General features: G+C 50.9%; 1 protein-coding gene across 5 annotated transcripts in view; it reads left to right on the top strand.

Annotated features, from left to right (window-relative positions):
* Window positions 1–21,540, top strand: part of TBC1D14 (TBC1 domain family member 14) — a 120,812-nt gene extending 99,272 nt beyond the window's left edge. For all 5 annotated transcript variants that reach the window (XM_031010491.3, XM_055385393.2, XM_031010490.3 and 2 more), the window contains 3 exons: window positions 3,022–3,131; window positions 13,419–13,677; window positions 18,755–21,540. In XM_031010491.3, the coding sequence (XP_030866351.3) occupies window positions 3,022–3,131; window positions 13,419–13,677; window positions 18,755–18,820 (435 nt within the window). In that variant the 3' untranslated portion in view covers window positions 18,821–21,540. The remainder of the gene's footprint in view (window positions 1–3,021; window positions 3,132–13,418; window positions 13,678–18,754) is intronic.
* The last annotated feature ends 3,145 nt before the right edge of the window (window positions 21,541–24,685 follow it).

The following is a 24,685-nucleotide window of genomic DNA, read 5'->3' as shown; positions in this document are numbered from 1 at the left end:
CATTCAAGGCATGCATCTGGTAAGTGGAGGAGCTGAGATTTGAATCCGTTCTGGTTCCTAAGCCCTTGTTCTTTCTGTAGCATAGAAGTCACCCATTTAATAAGCCCATCAGGGTTTTTTTTTGGTTTTTTTTGTTGGTTTTTTTTTTGGCAGAGTCTTGCTCTCTCACCCAGACTGGAGTGCAATGGTGCCATCTCAGCTCACTACGACCTCCGCTTCCTGGGTTCAAGCGATTATCGTGTCTCAGCCTCCCTAGTAGCTGGGATTACAGGTGTCTGCCACCATGCCAGGCTAATTTTTTGTATTTTTAGTAGAGATGGGGTTTTGCCATGTTGGCCAGGCTGGTCTTGAACTCCTGACCTCAAGTGATCCACCTGCCTCGGCCTCCCAAAGTGCTGGGATTACAGGCGTGAGCCACTGTGCCTGGCCATCATTGTCTGATTTGCTGATAATTATTACCAGTACTTCAAGACTAAAATGATCTAATACTTTAGATCATCTAGGGAGTATTTCTTCCTTGATATCTTAAGGTTTACTGAGTATGTCTTGCTCAGATAGTACATACATAAAGTATTTAAAAGCTGTTGGTTGGCCGGGCATGGTGGCTTACGCCTGTAATCCCAGCACTTTGGGAGGTCGAGGAGGGCGGATCACGAGGTCAGGAGTAACACACGAGGCCTGGCTAACACAGTGAAACCCCGTCTCTACTAAAAATACAAAATAATTAGCTGGGCATGGTGGCAGGCGCCTGTAGTCCCAGCTAGTCGGGAGACTGAGGCAGGAGAATGGCGTGAACCTGGGAGGCAGAGCTTGCAGTGAGCCAAGATTGCGCCACTGCACTCCAGCCTGGGCGACAGAGCAAGACCCCGTCTCAAAAAAAAAAAAAAAAAAAGTTGTTGGTAAATTTGGTAGCTGTTACTGGGACTGTAAATTGGCAGAGTCCTTTTGGAAGACAACTTGGTATTAAGTATCAATAGCTGTAAATAGCATTGGTGTGCAGTTCTGCTCATAAGAATCACTTCTAAGAAAGTCATAAATGTGGACAAAGCATTATGCGCAAAGATAGTCATTACACACTTATTTACAATTGTAAATGTGAGAATAGCTGAAATGGGGTTAGGAGAATGCAGAATGGTAAATTAAAATTTGGTAAGTGATCAGTAGTGATGCTTACAAAGAGCTGCATTGTGAGAAAGTGTTGAAGATGTTAATTCAGTGTATGTAAGATAAAACGTAAACTATAGTGACTATTGTATTTAACAATAAAAGGAAATATGCCACAGAATTACTAGTGTTTATAGATTTTTGAATGATGGATTAATAGTGTTTATGTGTTTCCTAAGTTATCTACAGTGAGTGTTTACAGGTATGACTTTCATAATCAGGTAAAAACTTAACCTTTCCAAGAAAAGTAATGGTCAGAAACAGAAAATAAATCTTGAGGAAGCGTTCTTACTCTTGAAATAACTCATTGGCACAGTATATACTGGCGTTAACGTTGCTTGTGATATTAATTCCTGGAAATAATTGCTGCATGTAAATTTAATTTTATCTTTTTATAAATAAATAAATGATTCCCATCTAAATTTCTGCTGATTTTGAAGATAAGACCCCAGCTTTCTCTTTGGAAATGTGGTAGAAATTGTGCCTAGGAATCATAGCTTGTATTTTGAAGGAGAAACCATAGAGTCATAATGTTGAGTGGGGTCTTCATGACAGCAGCAGGTTTTCTCCCCGGCAGCACCATTGAACTTAGGACTGTGTGACTCTGCTGGGGGACGTCCTGTGCGCTGGAGGATGCTAAGCAGCTTCCCAGCCTCCACATCCCCGTGCCAGCAGCACCTGCCCCCAGTTGTGACGACCAGAATTATCTTCACATTGACCAATGTTCCCTTAGAGGCCGAATCACTCCCTTTTGGGAGCCACCGTCTACAGTAGAGCCCTTCCTTTGGATGCACAGACACCAGAGTCGTGATCTGCCCCCAGGCGCCCAGCTGGTGAGCACTGGAGCAGAACTGGGCCACCATCAGACGGGTGCTGCCCCCAGTCCAGCTGGAGTTCTTTCTGCTGTCAGCACTGCTTCCCAGCTTTGTACATTTTGCTTCCTTAAAAAACCGTCTACCGTTGGAAAGCAAGTTCCATAAACTACGGGCTGTAACACCCTCCTTTCCTCCTTTCCCTGTAGTGTTTCCCCCTCGTTGCATTCAAAGGTGTGCCTCTGTCAGCTGGAGGGGTGCTGCCCTTGACTCAGACATGAGTCGTGTAGCCCCCTGGAAGTGCCAGGGGTTGGACGAGGCATGCCTGCTTTTCCAGATACTTTTTTTTTTTTTTTATGAGATGGAGTCTCGCTGTGTCGCCCAGGCTGGAGTGCAGTGGCGCAATCTCGGCTCACTGCAAGGTGCACCTCCCGGGTTAACGCCATTCTCCTGCCTCAGCCTCCTGAGTAGCTGGGACTACAGGCGCCCGCCACCACGCCTGGCTAATTTTTCATTTTCGTATTTTTAATAGAGACGGAGTTTCACCGTGTTAGCGAGGATGGTCTTGATCTCCTGACCTCGTGATCCACCCGCCTCAGCCTCCCAAAGTGCTGGGATTACAGGCGTGAGCCACCGCACCCGGCCTCCAGATACTTTTACACGTTCATATGTTCCTGGTTTTTTAGGAAAGAGTGAGTCTGTACAGGCTCCACCTTTGCAGCGGGACAGGCACAAATTCATTGCCAGCTTCACCACCTACAAAGCTTGTGCCCTTATTTGGCAAGTTCCATAACTGCTTTGGGTTTCAGTTCCCTTTTCTATGAATGGAAGAAGATGAGGTGTAGCTATTGATGTCATTGTGAAGATTAGAAACAGTACTTGTTTATAATTTGAATAGTACCTACAATAAGTGGCCATTCAAAGTGTATTAGTAATTACAGAAGAAGGTAATTGTTAGAGTCTAAAGATATACATATATTGACTTTTTTGTAAATTGGAAACTTGTGCAGATAGTTTCTGAGTAAATTTCATATTATCTCCCTAGATGTTGACTTATTTTGCTGCATTTGAGGTATTCTTTGAAGAAAATTTGCCGAAATTATTTGCCCATTTCAAGAAGAACAACCTAACTCCAGATATCTACCTAATTGATTGGTAAGACTGGCTTTTCCCTGTGTTTTCAGAGCGTTTCTCAGCCCTTGTCCGTTCTTCACTCTCTTCTCTGCCAACTTCTTCATGGCCCGGCTGAGTCCTCATATCCTGCTTTCCAGCCTTCCCTGATGGCCCTGCCCTTGAGTTTTATTTCCATCAGTGCCTCCGCCTGGCCCTCCTGAATTCCCTCAAGGGGAGAAATGGTATCTTGGGCCTGTTTGTTTCCAAAGTGCTGTCCGTTCCTTAAAAGAGCCGTCCTAAGCACCCGGCCTGCGCAGGCCCTTGCCGGGTATAGAGGTGGCCTGAGGAGCAAGGGCAGCGCTTGCGTGTCAGGAGCTCCTGGCTTGTGGGAGACACGTGTGTCCGTGGGCACTGTCCATGTGAGATGAGTGCCGTCTTGGAAGGCAGGAGGTCCTGGACCCAGCACAGGGTTCAGAGTACATAGAGCGAAGGTGACAAGTGCATGTGCCATTCCAGAGTCAGCAGGCACCGTAGCCAGGTCTGGTGGGGTAGAGGTTGAAAGTAAAGGGCAGAGGACGGCAGGCGATGAGGTGGGGAGGCCAGGTCACGGTGGCTCTTAGACCCAAGCTCTGGAGCTTGGGCAGGATTGCTGGGCCAGGGGGAGTGGGAGAAGGCTTCTGCTGAGGATGAGGGTGGGGCAGATCCAGCGGCGAGTTTTAAGTTACCTGGAAGGCAGGAGAGCCTGGGAACAGACAGATTAAGGGGGAAAAAGCTGAAGTAGGTGGAGAGAAGGCCCCGTGGAAATATTGTGGGTATGTCAGAGAATCATGGTCAGCTCTTGACTGTGGTTGGGGAAGGGGTTTGCTGATGCCTTCAGCTGAGACCAAAGACAAAGGGAGAAGATTCGGCCAGGGCAGTTAGTGGATTTGACTTCAGATGGGTGATTTTGAGGTGCCTGCGGGACATGTGAGTAGAGGCATCCTGAGACAGGTACAAGGATCCTGAGAGGTCTATGCAGCAGCAGTAGGCCAGGCAGGTCTTCATGCTATGGTGAAAGGGGTTGCTGAGGATGGGGTGTGGCTGTTAGCCCAGAGAGCACCATGTTTGAGGGCCAGGTAAGGGGGCTGGGAGACCTGTGTGTGGAAGGGAGCAGCCTCTCAGATCACATGGTGGGAAGAGGGTGCCTCCGGGATCCAGCAGCCCCAGCCCAAACCCAGCTTCTCCCATTATTGCCTTGTGGTCTTGGGGAAGGCTGTGAAGCCCGGCTGAGCTCCCGGTTCCTTATCTGGAGGCCACAGTGATTCACCCCACAGGGTGCTGCAGGGTGACCGTGCGGCACCACCCGACTCATAGAAGGGGCTCCGCAGAAGTAAAGAAGGTACTATTCGACCAGAAAGGCACGTTCCACTAAATCGTATGGTAAATGTCCAGCCACTGTGAACAGATAGCTGGCTGGTTTGGTTTTGTTGTTGCCCACTTTCTTCAGCAGGGAAAAGGCCTTCTGGAAGGTAAAATTCAAGTATCATTTGAAAGGAAGCTGACCCCTTAGCTAAAGCAGCCTTGTCTGTGCCCTTAAGAGTGCGCCTTTAGGATTCTTGGTTTGTTGCTTCTGTCCCAAACCCTGGACTGTTCTCACTCCGCTGACCTTTGCCATGAAGGACGAGGGTTTTGGAGGTTGAATCTTGTAGCTGAAGCCACAAGGCGCTGGTGACAGGACAGTGAACATGGGGCCGTGAATGGCGCTGGTGGGGATGCTGGGCTGGCCTGTCTGGCTGTACTGGATAGAAGTGTTTAGGGCCTGCTTTAAAGGGGACCTTTATTCAGCAAATGGTGATTTTCTTCACAGCTGTGAACACAAAGCTCCTGCACAGGCTGCCCCACCGTGTGCATTTGACTGCGAGCCCTGCCCCTCAGATTCCTGGCTGGGGCCCGCGGTACTGGAGGACGGGAGGGGATCCGGGCAGGACCTGAGCCTTTAGCTTCTCCCTTATCTGTTTTAGGGTTTCTGATTAGTTTCTTAGGATTCTAGGCCAAAAGTCAATAGTGTCTTTCAAACTTTTCCCACCTTTACTTGCAAAAGGAAATGCGTTTTAAATTGTGACCCATTGTGTGCAGAAACTTAACACGTACGTATGCTGGGAACGGTGGTTTCATGACCCAGTACCTAACCCTGACCATGTGAAGCATTCTGAAATATTGTACTTCGTTCTGTTTATTCCAAAAAATGCTGGTGATAATCTGCTTTCGTTGCCTTCATGATCCACTGGCTGTTGTCTGGGTCATGCCTGGCAGTGTGAAAAGTACAGGCCTGGAGAATAGTGTTGTCTGCTTCTGTCCCAGCCTGAAGATGGTTGTAATCCATGTAGGGGCAAAGACAAAGGGCACCTGCGTTTTTTGACTCGAGTGCTTCTCACACATGCTGTCTTTGAACCCTTGGAACAACCTCTCCAAGCCCAGTGTAACACTTGTGTTTTATAGATGAAAAAAACAGGCTCAGGGCGGGGTGCACTAGCTCACGCCTGTAATCCCAGCACTTTGGGAGGCCCAGGCGGGCAGATCACATGAGGTCAGGAGTTCGAGACCAGCCTGGCGAACGTGGCGAAACCCCGTCTCTACTAAAATACAAAAATTGGCTGGGCATGGTGGCGCATGCCTGTAATCCCAGCTACTTAGGAGGCTGAGGCACGAGAATCATTTGAACCCAGGAGGCAGAGGTTGCAGTGAGCCGAGATCACACCACTGCACTCTAGCCTGGATGACAGAGTGGGCCTCTTTCTCCAAAACAAACAAACAAAAAAATAAAACTGAGGCTCAGAGAGGCAGAGTGCCTTGGCCAAGGTCCTGATGCCAGCCAAATGCAGAGCTGGAGTCCAGGCTCAAGTCTACCCGGCTCTAGAGCTGTGCACTTTCCCTTAGAGTCCTTTCTAAGGGGGTTTGTGTAAGGCAGTGTCACCCATAAGATGGGTCCCATAGCTCAGGTTCTAGAGACAGGAGTAGCATGTCGAGTGTAGAACATGGGTTGGACTGTCAGTAATGAGCAGTGAGGCAGAGTAAATGAAAAGGAAGTGGCAAGGGTTCTTCACGGCTGAGGCCTTTGTGCTGTGAACTGATTGGTGCCCAGGGCCTTGTGAATGCTGTCCACTGTGCTTTGATGAGGCCTCCACAGGCCTTACTCTTGAAGTGCTGACTGTGTTCTAGAATAAGCACCAGCTAGGATACAGTCTGTTTTCGCAGTTCCAGTACAGGGCAAGGCATATAGAAAGGCCTTAGTAAATATTTAAGTTGAACTAAGCATAGGAAAGCCATGTATTCATGACTTTATTTCCTGAGTCAGCATTTATTGGTGGTCCGCAGTAATTCAGGCTCCTTGTTAGGTGCTGACAGTTCGGTGAAAGCTCAGATCAGAAACAGGTTGGGCAGTAGGGAGGAAGCAAAGGGGAAGAACAGACTTTACATAAGACCTGTCCTAGAAGCTGCCATTTCAGAAGCACTCGTTACTGTGGTCTTCAGTGTTCAGGAGCAGGTGTTCCTATTTCTGGGCACAGAAGAAGTCACTGAGGCCCACTTCTCAATGTCACACCCATGGTGTGAGGTCCAGGTTGGTCTGCCTTCGGGGTCTTTGCTGCTTCTGCTACATCAGACCACCTTTCCCAGAGACACGTCCACACCCATCACAGCTGGGCCTGCCTCCACATTGTGGGTCTGCACTGTGCCTGGCGGGGTATAAAGCATGCTAAGTTCCAGGGCTCAGCAGCTAACTGCCTGAGCAAGAGAGCCTTCCTCCTGCTCGCGGCAGGGGCTGAGGGGCCTGTGGGTGTGGCCAGCTCAGCATCCTGGGTGGGCTGTGTGGGTAGCCCATTAAAATGGCTACACTTCGGGTCAGAAAAATCTCCTGTCCTGCCACACTGCCTGCCCACCAAACCTGCTTCCCACCACCCCAGCTCCACCCACTCTCTGAGGGTCCTCTCTGTCAGCTGCTGCCCCTGTGGTAAAGCTTCAAGAGTGACCTCTGTGTCCCCAGTGCCTGGCCCCATGCCTGGCTCAGTGTCCTAGGTCAAAGAATGCGTCTGTGCCTGAGGGTCACCTTCCTCGGTCCCTTTTCCAGTGCACCCTGTACGCTGCCTAACCAGTGGCTCATGAGGAGTCAGGGCTGAGGGTTCGCTGTCCTTCCAACACCGCCTTCCTGGCCCTTCTTTAATTGTGGCTTGCCACTCCTCCCGATGAGGCATGCGGATCAGAGCAGGGGCCCCTCAGCTGTCTCCGTCTTCCTACAGAGTTTTCAGTGTTTCGACTGTCAAGCATCTACATTTTGTAGGACTGACTTCAGGTCATTTCACTTCTGAAAATACTTCCCATTGCCGTCCAGTGGCAGAATTATCTAGAGGTGTGAGTGAGCTTTATAATAAATAATCTTGAGCTAACAAAAGAATCGGGGACTACATTCCATGTTATGGTTAGCGTTTCTGAAATTATGTTTAATGATCCTTGGAGATGCTGTCATTGCCTGGAGTTTCCATCTTGTGTTGTTGTTGTTGTTGAGATGGAGTCTCGCACTTTCACCCAGGCTTGAGTGCAGTGGTGGATCTCGGCTCACTGCAAGCTCCGCCTCCCAGATTCACGCCATTCTCCTGCTTCAGCCTCCTGAGTAGCTGGGACTGCAGGCGCCCGCCACGACCCCCAGCTAATTTTTGTATTTTTAGTAGAGATGGGGTTTCACTGTGTTAGCCATGATGGTTTCAATCTCCTGATCTCGTGATCCTCCCAACTAGGCCTCCCAAAGTGCTGGGATTACAGGCGTGAGCAACCGCGCCCAGCTCGAGTTTCCATTTTAAAGGAAAGGTTCAAGGGGGAGTGACTGTTGGGAGGTTTCCGTTTCCGCTGCCTCTTGCACTTGGGTCATCTCTGGCCCTTCAGTTCTGGGGTACAGGTTGCCCCAAGAGTGCCTTAGGAGCCGGGAGCATCTTGCTGAGCACGTCTGGCGTAGGCTGGGTCTTTATTGGTGTGTGGAGGAGGGAGGAGCGTCCCCTGCCTACACTGGGGACCTGCTCGAAGGGAGGGGCAGCAGCCTGCGCATCGTTGGCACACCCTGGCCTGGCTGAAGTGGGAGCCTGCATTCTTATGCGGTGCTCACGATATTTACTTCATGTCTGTTGGCCCCTGCCAAGTGCTGGGACAGAAAGACTGGAACCCTGCTGGGCTCAGGTTAGGGAGGACTCTGGGGCACAGAGGTGGGTATGTGAACCCCACTGGGCTCAGGTTAGGGAGGACCCTGGGGCAAAGAGGTGGGTATGTGAACCCCGCTGGGCTCAGGTCGGGGAGGACTCTGGGGCACAGAGGTGGGTATGTGAACCCTGCTGGGCTCAGGTCGGAGAGGACTCTGGGACACAGAGGTGGGTATGTGAACCCTGCTGGGCTCAGGTTAGGGAGGACTCTGGGGCACAGAGGTTGGTATGTGAACTCCTCTGGCCTTAGGTTGGGGAGGACTCTGGGGCACAGAGGTGGGTATGTGAACCCCACTGGGCTCAGGGTGGGGAGGACTCTGGGACACAGAGCTGGATATATGTCTAATTGCTTTCAGAATCAAGGTGAGTGCAGTTTATGGGTTTAACTAAGTTTGAACTGAGTCTTAAGTAACCATCTTCAACTCTTAACAAATGGGATTGTGTGTTCGGAGTTTAATGTTGCTTTATTTAAGCTTCACAAAATCTAATGAGGCTCAGTAGTAACCCTGTTCTTACCTAGCACTGTCTAATCTAACTGTTGATGTTTCTGGGAATACAGGGAGCCCCATGGTTGGGGGAGGGGCTGAGTGCCATTCATGAGCCAGCCTGGGGGTGAGGGCTCCTCCTTAGCAGCTGGTCAGGTTGGGAAAATGGGGACACAGCTAGAAATTGGTAATGTTGGGCCTTGAAGGTCCAAGTCGCTGGTTTTGGCTTCTTAATGGGTGAGACTACCCGGTGACTTTCCCTTTTACTTTAAGCTAGATCTGCTTTTCCACAGCCTCCCTTTATTTGGTTGAGTTTTTTCTTGTTTTGTTTTGTTTTCTTTTCTTTTTGAGACGTATTGTCACTCTTTCCAGTCTGGAGTGCAGTGGTGCGATGTCGGCTCGCTGCAGCCTCCGCCTCCCAGGCTCATGCAGTTCTCCTGCCTCAGCCACCCAAGTAGGTGGAATTACAGGCGCATGCCACCATGCCCAGCTAATCTCCCTTTATTTGTACTGTTCTCCTCTGTAAAATGGAAAAGACGATTGTACCTCCTCTTGGGGTTGTAACAAGGATTCAGTTGAACAGTCCCTGTAAAAATGTATGAAGCGAGCAGTTTCTGTTGTGTGCAGCCCGGGGCCCTCATTAGTAGACAGGGCAGAGGCCAGTTCTGTTCCGTGGATGCCATCTTCCTCCTTCACGACAGCCCTGAACTGCCCTCGTCCTTACCCCATGGTGCTTCCTTGCCTCTAGCAAGCTCAGACAAGCAGGCAGAACAGACCCGGCTAGGTAAGAATTTTCTGGAAGTTGTGAAGACGCATCAGCAAAAACTGCCCCTTTCCTCCCTCACGTATCATGGGGGAAACAGATATGCAGCTTTTGTCCGTGGTCTTTTCTAAGCTGAGAGACACGTCATTTGTTCAGCGACATAGAAATATATCATTCTGGGCTGGGTGTGGTGTCTCATGCGTGTAGTCCCAGCACTTTGAGAGGCTGAGGTGACAGGATCATTTTAGCCCAGGAGTTCAACACTAGTCTGGGCAACACAGTGAGACCCTGTCTCTACAAATAACTTAAAAATTAGCCGGTGTGGTGGTGTGTGCCTGTAGTCTGAGCTACTCAGGAGGCTGAGCTAGGAGGGTCACCTGAGCCCAGGAGGTCTAGGTTGCAGTGAGCCGTGATTGTGCAACTGCACTCTGGCCTGGGTGACACAGTGAGACCCTGTCTTAACAAAAAGAAAAGAGAAGAATTATGTTATTTTGCATTAGTTGAAGTTGTACTTGAAATTACTTTTTTTTTTTTACTTTTAAAAACATACATTTATTTATTACTTTAAAAAAATACCATTTTTGATCTACGATGCAATAATATGCAGTGGTCGGAGGCAAAACGTAAACATCTTTTGGGAGAGAAAAACCCTTGAATTCTGTCTTCCGACCGTGGGAGGAGTACTGAGCCATCTCTGGGAAGGCCAAGGGGCCCTTCCTGTCCTGCTTCTGTGAGCCTGAGGGCAGCAGGGGAAGGTGGACCTTGAACCAGGAGGGCCGTGTGGACAGTAGCCCCCTTGTTCCGACCAGTTCTGATCCCATGGCAGGGCTTCTTTGGGGCCAGGACAGAGCCTGGTGTGCCCCTTCAGTGGCCTGTTCACGGCTGGCTTTCGAATCTAAATGTGGTTTAAAATTCAGCCCACATTTGGAAGCTCCTGATAATGATATGGGAGCACCTCTGAGCAGTCCCTGCTGGAGGAGAGAATGGGAGAAGAGGAGCCTCAGTTCAAGACTGTGGGGCGGGGTCTCTGCCCTTGAGGCACTTCCAGCCTGGAGCAGGGGACAGAAGTGGCTTAGGACGGTGCGGAGCTCTTGGAGTGGAGTCCAGGGGCTGGAGAGGCCATGGGGAGCCCTGACTGGGGCAGAGGGCCTGGGAGCTGCTTGCTGAGAGGCCTGCCAGAGCCTGCAAGGCCCAGAAGATGCAGGATGGTGTGCGAGGCAGAGGGAAGTGTCCAGGAGTGTCAGGAGCGTCCCTTCACTGGCTCAGTGTAAAGGAAGATGAAGAATGCCAGGGCCTCATGAAGGAGGGTGCGTGCAGTGCAACGTGAACGTTTCAAGGAAACTTGGTCCAGCCTGAGGGTCAGGAAATGACCTTCCAAGAAATAGTGACACACAGCATGTGGGAAGAGCCTGCAGGGGACAGAGGCTGATGCCAGGAACAAGCCCAGAGGCTGCAGTGAGGAGCCAGGCATGGTCGCAGCACGGCGTCAGCAGTAAGCATGGCCAGGAGGTGGAAGCTCATGGGATTGGAAGTGGGTTTGTCTCATGGAAATGCAGAGCAGGGGGCATCGTTGGCATAGTGAATGGCATTCTCGGTCATTCCGTTGGTGACTTAATTTTATAAAGTTCATTACCTGTCTAGAGTAACTTATGGAGACTCACACATAAATCTCAGCTTAAGAATATTATGTTAAAGAACAAACTTTAGTTCTTTGGGCTTGGGGGGGTACATTGTAGAAATCTCTTTTGTTCTCTTCTTTGCTATAAAAACTATTTGACTATATATATAAAATATGTATGTGTATAAACTATATAAAAACTGTTGTTTTGGCTGGGCGTGGTGGCTCACGCCTGTAATCCCAGCACTTTGGTAGGCTAAGGTAGGTGAATCATGAGGTCAGGAGTTCAAGACCAGCCGGGCCAAGATGGTGAAACCCCATCTTTACTAAAAATACAAAAATTAGCCGGGCATGGTGGTGGACGCCTGTAATCCCAGCTACTTGGGAGGCTGAGGCAGAGAATTGTTTGAACCTGGGAGGTGGAGGTTGCAGTGAGTCGAAATCGCACCACTACTGCACTCCAGCCTGGGCGACAGAGTGAGACTCCGTCTCAAGAAAAAAACAAAACAAAACAAAAAACATTGTCGTCTTTCCCCATCCGTTTTTTTCTCAGGACTCTGCTTTTTAGCAGATGTAGGGAGAGTCTGATTTCCATGTGTGAGTGGGCACACAGAGATAGTTGTGCAGGCCGAGTGGACTCTCCTGCCCTTTTTCATAGTGTTAACAAGCATGCTCTCCAGGTACAATTGAGAATATTCTCTAGACTAAGGAAACAAAAGATCTCTTTGTTCTTTCTTGAACTGTACTTTCTAGACCAGGTGGTGAAATGGTTTTCTGGTTTTGAAATAGCAAGAAGCTCGGGCTGAAGGCTTGTGATTTTAGAATCAAGCTTCCTTCCAAGCCTGCGACGGTGCTGCTGCCTCATGGTGTGTGCTGAGGCTCAGACATCAGAGCGTGGGCGTTGGAGTCAGGTTCTGAGCTTGGCTCGGGACTTACTGGTGGTGAGACCTGGGTCCGTTTAGCTGTTGTCTTGAGGCGCGGTTCTGTCAGGTGTAGTGAGATGAGAGAGCCCGTCTCCCGGGCATTTCCTGGCGCATGGGGTGTCCTTCCGGAGGGGCTCGCATAGCACACAGCGCCTGGTGTGCGCCCAGCTTCTGTTGTTCCTCTAGGTGCGGGTTTTCCCTGGCATCTGGCTCTCCGTTCCCTCCTCTGAGTTGAATGAAGTCTAGATTTTTAGTCCTTCCTCGACCTTTACTGTTAGAAGGTTCTGACGAGGGACAGCCTGGAACATTCCTGCTCTCATCTAGGAGCTGTGGGCTCTGTGCAATGCACGTCCATAACTGCATGTCCTTGGGACCTGGAGGACAGGCTGCATCTAACGGAGCACCCCCCGGGCGGAGTCCACTGTGGACAGAACCCATGCCCCTGTCACTTGTGAGCAGGTTGACCAGTGTGCGGGGTTTTCTGTGGAATCTGTTATGGGAAAGTCAGGGTCACACTGTGGAAGCTTTAGTGGCCTGACCTCCTGACCGAGTCAACCCCTCAGGCCGAGTCCAGTGCCTGCAGTTCAGGGGCTGTGTGGGCCCAGCACTGTCTCTGTGCCAGCACAGGAAATACTGAACTCTGGAAGAGAGGTCCTCCAGGAGGGGTGGAGATGTCCCCACCCAGCTGGGGATCCCCACCTGTACCAAGCACTGTCAGTGTTGGGCAGGTTTTGAGAGCCAGGAGCGTCTGGGAAGTCCTGCCGCAGACAGGGCGTTGGAATTCAGCAGAGGTTGCCGGACAGGGCACTAGATGTGGAGCTAGGGTGTGCCATGATGAGCACCAGGCTGGGGACCAGGAGCCTGAGGGCACCCAGAGGAGGAAGGAGCCTCGTGCATGCTCCCAGGGCGAGGGGAACCTGTGCAGTGGTGCCAGCATTGAGCCCCATAGCCAGGAGGAGCACCTACCGTACACTTGCTCTGTGGGGGGCGCGGGGTACAGCAGTCCCTAAGACAGGATGCCTGCCCCCACAGCGTGAGCACACAGTAGGGGCTCAGCACATATTCCTTGCAGGCAGGAGTCGTTGCTGTCAGTCATTCGGAAGCTGTCTGCTGCATGATTCTGTGCGTACGCTGATAGTGCTGTGTCCTGGGCGACGTTAGAATTACCCTTCAGTGTGAGTGCAGGCCTGGCCCTGGCCCCAGCTGTTGCCTGAAAGTGACTAGGGGAGTGTTTTTCATGGAATCAGACTGGAATTCACTGCTCTTTCTTTGTTAGGAGAGATTCAAAATCTTAAAAATTCCAACTTTTACCCCCTAGGATCTTTACCTTATATAGTAAATCTCTGCCCCTCGACCTGGCCTGTCGTATCTGGGACGTGTTCTGTCGCGATGGGGAAGAGTTCCTGTTCCGCACGGCCCTGGGCATCCTGAAGCTGTTCGAGGACATCCTGACCAAGATGGACTTCATCCACATGGCCCAGTTCCTGACCCGGCTGCCCGAGGACCTGCCCGCCGAGGAGCTGTTTGCCTCCATCGCCACGATCCAGATGCAGAGCCGAAACAAGAAGTGGGCTCAGGTCAGCGGGCTTTGTGTTCTTGGCTTCCCACAGCGTAGCTGGCAAGTGGCACGACTCAGGAAGGCCCCTACGTAAAGTGCTGTCTGAGGACTTAGCCCCTTTGATAGAGTCCCTGGGCTGGAACTGAGGGGGGCCGGTGGAGACGTGGCTGTGCCACAGGGCGTCTTGGCAGGTCGCCTCCTCTTTGGGTTTCTGTCAGCTGGATGGGGTGTAGATAATGAAAGCCTTCCCACCTCTTCTGCAGTGGCATTGGGAGGGTCAGCACTTTTATCATTATAGTGCTCTTTACGTGTTAGAAAGTACTTTGTAAGCCACGTCCCCCCCTTTTTAAAAAAAATAATGCCAGAGACAGAAAGCAAAGTGGACCCACTTACTGAGCCCCGTGGCCATGCCCTGTGGCAGGGTTTTGTGTGTGTCCTTGAGAAGGAAGTGGGATTACCCCCCTCTTACAACAAAGGGAGGCCCAGAGAGGAGGGCGCGGGTCCCTCCTGGGTCTTCCCATGAGCTGCTGTGCCCTCTCTGGGCTGAGTGCCCCAAACAGTGGCGCGGATAGTCCGTATCCCTTGGCTTCCCTCCAGGCATCCCTCCTAGGTCCTGTCCCCAGTGGGATTGACCTGCATTTTCTGTTCCGAGTCTTTGTCATACTAAAAAGGAAAAAAAAACCAGTTTGGGTTCTTGATCCTGCATACACTCAGCATTGGTTTGAAGTCCTTGTTGATTGACGTCTATGAAGACTTTTCCTTTTCTGTACATGCTACACCATGCCTGGGGGATTTCTTTGTTTTGAGAGAGGGTCTCGCTCTGTCATCCAGGCTGGAGTGCAGCCCCTGCCTCCCAGGCTCAGGTGACCATCCCACCTCAGCCCCCCGAAATGTCTGTTCTTGATTTAACTTTTTTTTTAATTAATGGAAGATTTAAAATATTTACAAAACTAGAACAGCATAAAATAATGCACCCCCACACGCCTGCTCTGCAGTGTCAGTGACTGTGGAAGCGCAGCAGCTGTTGGAGCTGCCTCCCACCTCTCCCCTTCCCACCATATTGAAGCGAGTCCCAGGCACCGTGTCACCTGTTGGTGTTAGCGATCTCTGACTCATATGGGCTCTTTTAACATAACTGCAATACCGTTACCACTCAGCTACTAACTCCTTCCTATCATCAGATATCCAGTTTTCAAATTCAGATGTCATAAATGGCTTTATAGTTGGTTGGAATCAAGATCTAAATAAAGTCCATGCCTTGTGATTGGTTGAAAGCTCTATTAAGCCTCTGTAATATCTATGCCACGCCACTTCTCACTTTTTAGCCCTCTCTTGCTTGCCTTTATTTGTCAAAGAAAACAGATCATTTAGGCTGGACACAGTGGCTCACACCTGTAATCCCAGCACTTCGGGAGGCCAAGGTTGGGGGATCACTAGAGCCTAGGAGTTTGAGACCAGCCTGGGCAACATAGTGAGACCCGTCTCTACAAAAAATACAAAAATTAGCTGGGCATGGTGACGTATATCTGTAGTTCTGGCTGCTAGGGAGGCTGAGATGGGAGGACCATTTGAGCCTGGGAGGTCAAGGCTGCAGTGGGCTGTGATTGCGCCACTGTGCTTCAGCCTAGGCAACAGAGCAAGACCCTGTCTTTAAAAAAAAAAAAAAAAAAAAAAAAACAGGTTGGCCAGGTGCAGTGGCTCACACCTGTAATCCCAACACTTTGGGAGGCTGAGGCAGGTGGATCACGAGGTCAGGAGTTCAAGACAAGCCTGGCCAAGATGGTGAAACCCCATCTCTACTAAAAATACAAAAATTATCTGGGCACGGTGGCAGGCGCCTGCATTCCCAGCTACTTGGGAGGCTGAGGTAGGAGAATTGCTAGAACCTGGGTGGCAGAGGTTGCAGTGAGCCAAGATCATGCCACTGCACTCCAGCCTGGGCAATAGAGTGAGACTCCATCTCAAAAAAAACCCAAAAAAACAGGTCATTTGTCCTGTAACATTTCCCACTGGGGGAGAGTTTTATGGCGTATACATATATCACCCCCCCACACACACATCACACACCTATACGTACACAATCACCCCACACACACACAGATCACCTCCATGCACACACACTGCACATTCATTCACCCCCCATCTCACCCACACAGTCACCCCCCACACACCCACACATACACAGTCACCCCACACATAGACACGCACGGATCACCCCCACGCACACTCATTGCACACCCACACAGTCACACCCCTACACCTCACACACCGTCACCCCACACACACATCACATACACATACACAATCACCACACACCACAATCACCCCGACACGCACATCACACACCCACCCACGCATACACAATTACCCTACACAGTCACATCCGCAATCACCCCACACACATCACACACCCCCACAATCACCCCAATCACACACCCACACAAAATCACCCCCACACATCACACAACCACACACAATCACCCCCCCACACATCACACACCCACATACACAATCACCCCACACACGTCACACATCCATACACAATCACCCCCTACACATATCACACACCCTTAAATACACAGTCATCCCACACAGTCATACCCACACACACACAGATCACCCCCACGCACACACATTGCACACCCAGTCACCCACAATCACACACATACACAATCACCCCACACAGTTACCCACACGCACAGATCACCCCACACACACACATTGCCCACCCCCCCACATATAGATCACCCTTACACATCACCCCACACACACCCACACATACGTGCACACATCACACACCTACACATTGCATACCCACACACACAGCTACAGATCACCCCCCACATACACCTATCACACCCCCACACACACGTCACCCCACACATCACACCCACACGTACACATTACACACCCACACACCTCACATGCACATACACACCCACGTACAGGTGCAGGTCACTCCCTGCGCATCCACATACTGCACACCCACATACACAGGAAAAGATTAAACCCAGATCAGCCATTTTGATCCTTGCATTTTAGAGGCTAGGTAAAAACTATTGGTTAAAACTGGGTCAGATTATTTGACCGTAGGACATTGTTATTAATGGGATGGTGATAGGAGTTAGTCTGATGATGGGGGTGGGGGGCTTGGGCATCAGTGACGTGCTGTCATTTTTTTTTTTTTTTTTTTTTTTTGAGACGGAATCTCCACCCTGTTGCCCAGGCTGGAGTGCAGTGGCGCAATCTTGGCTCACTGCAACCTCTGCCTCCCGGGTTCAAGCGATTCTCTTGCCTCAGCCTCCCGAGTAGCTGGGATTACAGGCACCCGCCTCCATGCCCAGCTAATTTTTGTATTTTTAGTAGAGACGGGGTTTCACCATGTTGACCAGGCTGGTCTCAAATTCCTGATCTCGCGATCCACCTACCTCAGCCTCCCAAAGTGCTGGGATTATAGGCGTGAGCCACCACACCCGGTCCAGGCATCAGTAACTTTTATACAGTTCAGGTCTCATGGGACTTGTGGTCCATGCACATTTCTCTCAAATCCTGTGCTTAAGGTTAAGACACTGGTGAGCTTTCTTTTTCTTTTTCCTTCTTTTTTTTTTGAGACAGAGTCTCACTCTCATTGCCGAGACTGGAGTGCAGTGGTGCGATCACAACTCACTGCAGCCTCAACCTCCGGGGTTCAAGCAATTCTTCCACCTCGGTCTCCCAAGTAGCTGGGACTGCAGGCATGTGCCATGATACCCAGCCAATATTTGTTTGTTTGTTTTTGTAGAGATTTGTTTGCTTTTTTGTTGCTGAGGTTGGTCTCAAACTCCTGGGCCCGAGTGATCTTCCTCCCTTGGCCTCCCAAAGTGCTGGGATTGCAGGCATGAGCCACCACGCCCAGCCATGAGCTTTTTCAAAATGACTAAATGTTTATGTTGAGCCAGCAACCCCATTTACTTCAAGATGCAGGGGGACTTTATCTGCCATTATTCCTTTTCTGCACCTTAATTGAAACCAAAATGCTTTTACTTTTAAATTTGTGACTCAAAGTGGCATGGTTCCTGGCCCCAGGCAGGTAGCACTGTGTTACCAAGATTCTCTTGGTTTCACCCTTGGACTTTGAGCACGTCACTTCCGTACATGTCTGTTGTTCAGGCCCCTCATGTTGGGGCATTAGCCTTCCAGAGTTTGTCGTGTGGGCTAAGTGGGTGCTGGGCGCGAAGCGCTGGCAGAGTTCTCTGCTTGGCGTGGAGCCTGTTAGTGTTGCTGCAATTGCTAAGCAGCCACAATGGCATGGAATATCTTTTAAAAGAAGGGTGTTGGCCTGGCATGGTGGCTCAAGCCTGTAATCCCAGCACTTTGGGAGGCCAAGGCGGGCGTATCATGAGGTCAGGAGTTCGAGACCATTCTGGCCAATACGGTGAAACCCTGTCTGTACTAAAAATAAAAAAATTAGCCAGGCGTGGTGGCACACCTCTGTAGTCCCAGCTACTCAGGAGGCTGAGGCAGAAGAATCTCTTGAACCCGGGGGTCAGAGATTACAGTGAGCCGAGATGGCGCCACTCCACTCCAGCCTGGGTGACAGAGCGAGACTCCATCTCAAAAAGAAGAAAAAGAAGGATGTTGACCAAGAACTGTAGAACAGAGGAGGGAGCAGGCTCTGGGTGAGCTCAGGAAGGCAGGCAAGAGGAACCAGTGCCTTGAGGCCTTCTCAGGTGGCAGGCTTCCTGGTGGAGGAGGAACAGGGTGGCAGGAGTGCAGCGGGATGGGCACAGGGCTTATTAGCATCCTAGCGTTCAGGCCTGGGCTTCCTGGGTGGCCACTGTAGGACCCCAGTGAGGCCCCCAGCTGTGCTTTGATGTGGATTCTGTGGCCGGCTGGAAGGAGTGCAGCTAGCTCACCAGGCCACAGAGGGCACGGGCAGGTGTCCATGTTGGAAAGACCACACAGGACGTAGGAGTGGAAGACTCTGGAGGGTTGGAGGCAGTGGAAGTGGGGAGCCGGGGGACCCTGTTAGGAGGCTACTGCTGTCTCTGCATCGCTGCTGTCAGGATCTGTGTGCGTGGCCAGTTAACCTCAGCTGTCTTCCCTGTGACTTCTAGGTACTGACTGCATTGCAGAAAGACAGCCGGGAAATGGAGAAGGGAAGTCCGTCCCTCCGACACTGAGGCTGCAGCGGGAACTCGCACTCAGCACCAATCAGAGCCCCATGCCGCGGCCCCTCTGTTGTTTCAGACTGACACCCGGGCAGCCGAGAAGAACAGACGCTCTTTAAGTTTGATTCCTAACACTGGAGTTGGCCTTAAACAAAACAAACACAAAAACTTTTAAAGAATTAAACCAAGGCTTAGCCTTAAGCAGCTCAGTGGAAGGATGAGCTGCTGCAGACCACAGCCAGCCACTGCATCTGCTGCACAGTTGAGCGATGGGCAGTGGCTCACCCCCACTCCTTTATTTCAGCAAAAGCTAATTAAATTGTAATGTTTCTATGTCAACTACTGGGAAGTATGTTACAGTCTTAGCCAGGATGCATGAGAGATGTTATTTGGGAGACTTGAGATGCTTTGGCTGATACTTACATGTTTTCGATAAGAAAGGGATTGCTGATTGAATTATTGAGATAGTTTTTCCAGAGCTGGAGGTCACGTTTCTAAAACTCATCTACGAAAGATAGCATTAAAGGAACAGGGGCTCTCTGAAGATAGCCACTCATGTGTGTTTGTGGATACCTGGGCATCGACCCAGCCTGCAGGTGAGCATTGGGCCATGTTGCCTTGACACAGTCACAGTGTATAGGCTGCAGGTGCACACGTGGGCTCCAGTGGGACTGCGCTCCGGGAGACTGCTCCCTGGCATCGGTCCTGCGGAGGTGGAAAGTTCGAGAGGAGGAGCTATTTGCGAGGAAGCCCTGTGGCAATAGAGATAGGCTTAAAAGCGGAGAGAACACAGAGTGGTATCAGCCCCCTGTAAGTAAAAGGGTAGAGAAAGAGATGTGTGGCTGGGCCCTCTCCCACCTGCCTGTTCAGTGGAGGCCGGGGCAGCAGCCCAGAACAGCACGTGTGGGGGAGGTGGCCCCTTGTGCCAGCAGTGGCTCCTCTCTGCCTTTGAGCCCTGCACAGCTGGACCCATCCTAAGTGCCAGTGAGTCCCTCACACATTTGACTTTAGAACGTGTGCTTCATGACCCGTTGTACAGACGGAGGAGCGAGCAACACACGTCTAACAGCCTAGACAATCTCGTCAGATGCTCATACTGGACCATCAGCCTCCCCATTTTAGCTGACTTTCCCAGGGTCGTTGGCAAATTTTTTGTTCTGTCTTTTCCTTGACTAATTGTAGAACTTTTTGTGAGGACTTTGGCTATCCAAAATCACAGAAATGAACCGTTTTGCAGCTGCGCAGTCTAAAGGGCAGACCAGTGTCTGGAAGCAGGGCCCACGTGGCGGTCCGCTGGCAGGCTGGTCCTGGGGAGCATTCTGCGGACCCGGTCACGGGCTTGGTTAGTCATGCGTACATGTGTGCCTTGGGGTGGTCTGCACTCCACGGCCCTTCTCAGCCACACTTCCCACCCCAGGGGGTGCCCCCAGGCTGATCTCATTTCTGATGTTGAGGGCTGTTTGGCTCTGTCTGTATAGCTTGTAACAGGAGCCTTGGGCCAGGGGCTAGGGAAGGAAAGCCGAGCTGGCATTCGTTTTCTGGACTTTTTATGTCTGCCATACCTGCTAATGCTCCTCTAGGTGCAGGAGCAAGTTGCTGAGCCAGTGGCTGTCCCGTGCCCTCCTTCCCAGCACTATCATGTGTCATGTTTCCCGGACTCTGCCCCTACATCTCAGCTGAATCTCCAGGGAGGCTGCAGAGCATCGTGGAGACCACTTTCTGCCTCGGCCTTTAAATGCTGACTCACCTCCTCTCGGAGGAGGCGTCCTGTCTTCACGGGGGGTCCCGGTGGCCTCCAGAGGTAGCCATTTCCTGACATCAAGATGTTGAATGTAATCTGGTCTGAGCTGGGCCTGTGGGAGGGGCCGCCTGAGGCCTGTGCACTGTTGTCCTCGCAGATGTACTTATTTTTGTTCATGATATGGGCGTTCCATTCCTTAAAGATGTATATATTTTCTTACTGTACATAAAGATGTTCCTTAAGTCGTACAGAAGGTGGCGCGGCAAAGGGCCTTGTGCAGTGTGTTCAGATTGCCCCTGGGGATCTTCTGTGTCTTCAGCGCCCAGCCCTGCGTGTTCCTGGTGAAGCAGTTTCACATCAGTCTCTCCAGGTAGCACTACGATGCATTCCGCTTCTGAACAGGATCCCATGCCACTGTGGAACACCTTCCCAATCTTAGTTCAGAAGTGGCTTGTATGACCTGTTCAGGGGTCACATGAGGTCTCGCCAGTTTCATGGGTCCTCTTCAGAGGCCAGAAAGTTCTAAGTTCTGAGTCCCCAGCCAGGGTCCCTTAACACCTTGGCACAGAGGCTGTTGGCAAGTGTAGAGGCTGCCTCTGTGTGTGGTTTAAGTAAACTGGAAATGAGACATTGACGTGCTGCTCCTCCAGAGGTCTGCACACTCCACTTCACGTGCCGTTGACTCTCACAGTCTAAGACTTCAGGGCCGGGACCTTTGTCCAGCCTGCACAGTAGAGTGAGGCTGCCTCTCCCGCCAGGCATTGGGATCCCATTTAGAAACGGCATTCACTTCAGAAGGTACTTTTTAACTGCTCAGTTTTTGACTATTTTAAATAGTTTGCTGAAAACTCCTGATAACACTTGCTACATATCATGTTTTAATTGCTTGTACAGTTAACCTTTAATTTTATTTAGTAAAGTGTATCAAAGTAGGACTTTTTTGAATTGTAAATACGTGGTTTTATTAAATAAAAGTCAATGTAAATTGTTACTTATGTTCACCATCGTTTGTTTAAAGTTGAAGTTTTCACTTTGAGCATGATGCTGTTTGAATATCTTAAGATCCCTTTATCAGACTGGTTAATAACAGGATGGTGCAGTGGTAGTTGAGTGAAGGGATTCGAGAGTTGAGTGTGCCCCTTGCAGGTTGGAGGGAGTCGCACCCTTGTACCCCCTCTCAAGCTAGCCCCTACCCACTGCTCCTTCCTGGTCCTGCAGCACCCTTCCTGGCATGCAGCTAGTGCTTACTCTGTGCCAGCCACAGGACCAGGGGCTCTCCATGTTCCCTTCAGAACCTTCTCAGAAGCCCATGAATCAGGCACTGAGGTCTGTCTCCCCAGCGGGCAGTGGGGTGGCATGAGGTGGGGGTCAGTGGTGTCGTCTCAGGAGGCCGTGGCTGTGTGGTGGAAGGCTCCGCGAAGCCGCTGAGAACTGGGCAACACCGGGCCCGCCGTGTGGGTGGGCATCGCTCTGCTTCCCGAGGCAGGAGGCTCCCGGCTGGCGGGGCAGAGCCTAGGGCAGCTTTCTCTTCTGGCCCCTTGCTCCCAGGAAAATCCTTATGTGTGCTTCATAGCACTCTCCCCAGAGCAGATGCGGCTGCCCGCTCTCCCGCCTCTCCCTCAGTGGCTGCTCTCCTCTCTGGGCCACTGTTACCTCCTATGCGTTCTCTGCAGGCCATGGTGAGAGGACGGGCCACAGGCGAGATGGTGGCAGCAGTCACAGCCATGCCAGGCGCTGGGCCGAGTGCTGCCTGTGAGTCATCTCTGCAGCTGCTCTGCGGAAGACAGGGCTATTGCCCCATTTCAAAGATGAGACACGGCCGGGCGGGGTGGCTCACGCCTGTAATCCTGTAATCCCAGCCCTTTGGGAGGCTGAGGCGGGTGGATCACGAGGTCAAGAGATAAAGACCTTCCTGGCCAACATGGTGAAACCCTGTCTCTGCTAAAAAAAAAAAAAAAAAAAAAATTAGCTGGGTGTAGTGGCACATGCCTGTAATCCCAGCCACTCAGGAGGCTGAGGCAGAATTGCTTGAACCCGGGAGGCGGAAGTTGGAGATCGCACCACTCCACTCTAGCCTGGCAACAGAGCGATACTCAGTCTCAAAAAAAAAAAAGAGACGCAGGGAAGGATGTGCGTAGACCCGGACAGTGGTCAGAACTGGGTTTCAAACTCCAGCCTTGTGACTCCCAAGCCCTTGTCAGAAACACCCTCTAGGGGAGGGGGCCTTTGCGAGCCTTGTTCTTGTAGGGCTGACCTCAACTCCAAGTGCAAGGTCTGGGGTGGGGCCTGGACTTACTTATTTGAGCGCCTCCTGTGTGCAGGCACCACCTGCAGAGGAAGAGATGGGGCCAATGGGGCTCATGGGCCAAGCACGGGCTGTGGTGGCAGGAGCTGTGGGATGTCTGCCCCAGAGGTAGCAGAGGTGCAAACATGAAAGGGGCTGGGATGCTTTCCTGAGTGCTGCAGCCCAGGGGAGAGGGGCTGATAGTTTACAAACCACCCCCGAGGCGTGGAGCCTGCCAGGCAGGAAGGCACAAAGAGAACGGAATGCTGCACCAGTGCGGTGTGGAGAGGCAGTGTGGACCTTGAGACCAGCTGTGGGTCACCGGGGAGCCAAGGGAAGGGGCTGGCCAGCAGAGGGAAGCCTCAGAGCCAAGGGCCAGTCCTCATATGGGTCCGTGTTAGGACGCGGAGAGGCTTGCAGGGTTCCCAGGGAAACCAGTGGATCTGCTTTGCGTGGTACAAACGTGCTCAAATATTTGCTCATATGACTCAGGCCCTTGCCTGCCTACCAGGAACCTGGCCATGAACTAGAGTGGCCAGATAGGTCTTTCAGGCCCAGAGTGCTGGCCTGCCCCATGGGCTCCCGCGAGCATCGCCTGCAGCCAGCCTGCTCTGGCAGCACCGGCCAGGGCCACACCAAGGCACTGTTTCCCCAGACTGGCTGCCAAAGCCCATTTTCCAGGATGCCTGAGCTGCCTGGGGTTCTATGTGGAGTGAGGGGAACTGCCTTCTCCCTAAGCATTACAACAAAAGGAGTTACTTATCAACTCAGAAGCATCACTCTGGACTCCAGAACCTCACAAAGTTTATCCTCAAACGTTGTTCCTCCAGCTTCTTGCCCTGCTCTGGAGCTGCTGGTAGAAACTGCTCCAACCAAAAATAAATCCAAGTTTAAGGTGCAGTCTGGCCACAGGTTAAGACAGGGCCCTGGAGATAAATCTCATAACCAATCATTGCCATTTAGGAACTCTGTGACTTTGGGGAATTTTCTTGAATTCCCTAAGCCTCATTTTTCTTTTCTGTTACCAAAGGTTAAAAAAAGTACCCAGCCCTGTCCACTGGCTTATGAAGATCAAACAAAAATAAGCTGAACTGCTAATTATATTTTTAAAAAACACCCACAGAAACGTTGCCATGGGTTGGTAGACTCATGCCCTTCACATGGAAACCGTTAGTATCTTATACTCTTGAACTTAAGAATTTTTTTTAATTTGGGATTTTCCTCCTAAATTAAGTACGTTTATTATATAAAATTTGGAAATTCAGAAAAGCATGAAGACAGTTGTTTTTAATTGTACCGCCTAGAGAAAAGATACTGTTTTTAAATTCTGATCTTTTTTTCCTATAAGTAAAATTTTCCCATTTTACAAATAAGTACATTGAGGCTTAGAAAGCTGAAGTATTTTGTCCCAGGTCCCAGTCAGAAGAGAGCTGAATCCAGCTCAGCCTGATTCCAGGCTCTTAGGAACAAGCTGTGTCTTCTCCTAGACAGATCCTCGTATTCACCCTTGGCATCCTGTGGGTGAAATGTTAGGATACATCGTCAATTTAAAAATTAGGGAGGGTGTGATTTTATTCATTAAAATATGTACATATTTAGCCGGGTGCAGTTTCTCACGCCTGTAATCCCAGCACTTTGGGAGGCTGAGGTGGGCGGATCACCTGAGGTCAGGAGTTTGAGGCCAACCTGGCTGACATGGTGAAACCCCGTCTCTACTAAAAATACAGAAATTAGCCAGGCATGGTGATGGGTGCCTGTAATCCCAGCTACTTGGGAGGCTGAGGCAGGAGAATCACTTTAACCCGGGAGGCAGGGGTTGCAGTGAGTGGAGATTATGCCACTGCACTCCAGC

Source organism: Gorilla gorilla, chromosome 3 (genome assembly GCF_029281585.2).
Source record: "Gorilla gorilla gorilla isolate KB3781 chromosome 3, NHGRI_mGorGor1-v2.1_pri, whole genome shotgun sequence".
NCBI classification, from domain to species: domain Eukaryota; kingdom Metazoa; phylum Chordata; class Mammalia; order Primates; family Hominidae; genus Gorilla; species Gorilla gorilla.
This window is presented reverse-complemented; position numbering and strand designations above follow the sequence as displayed.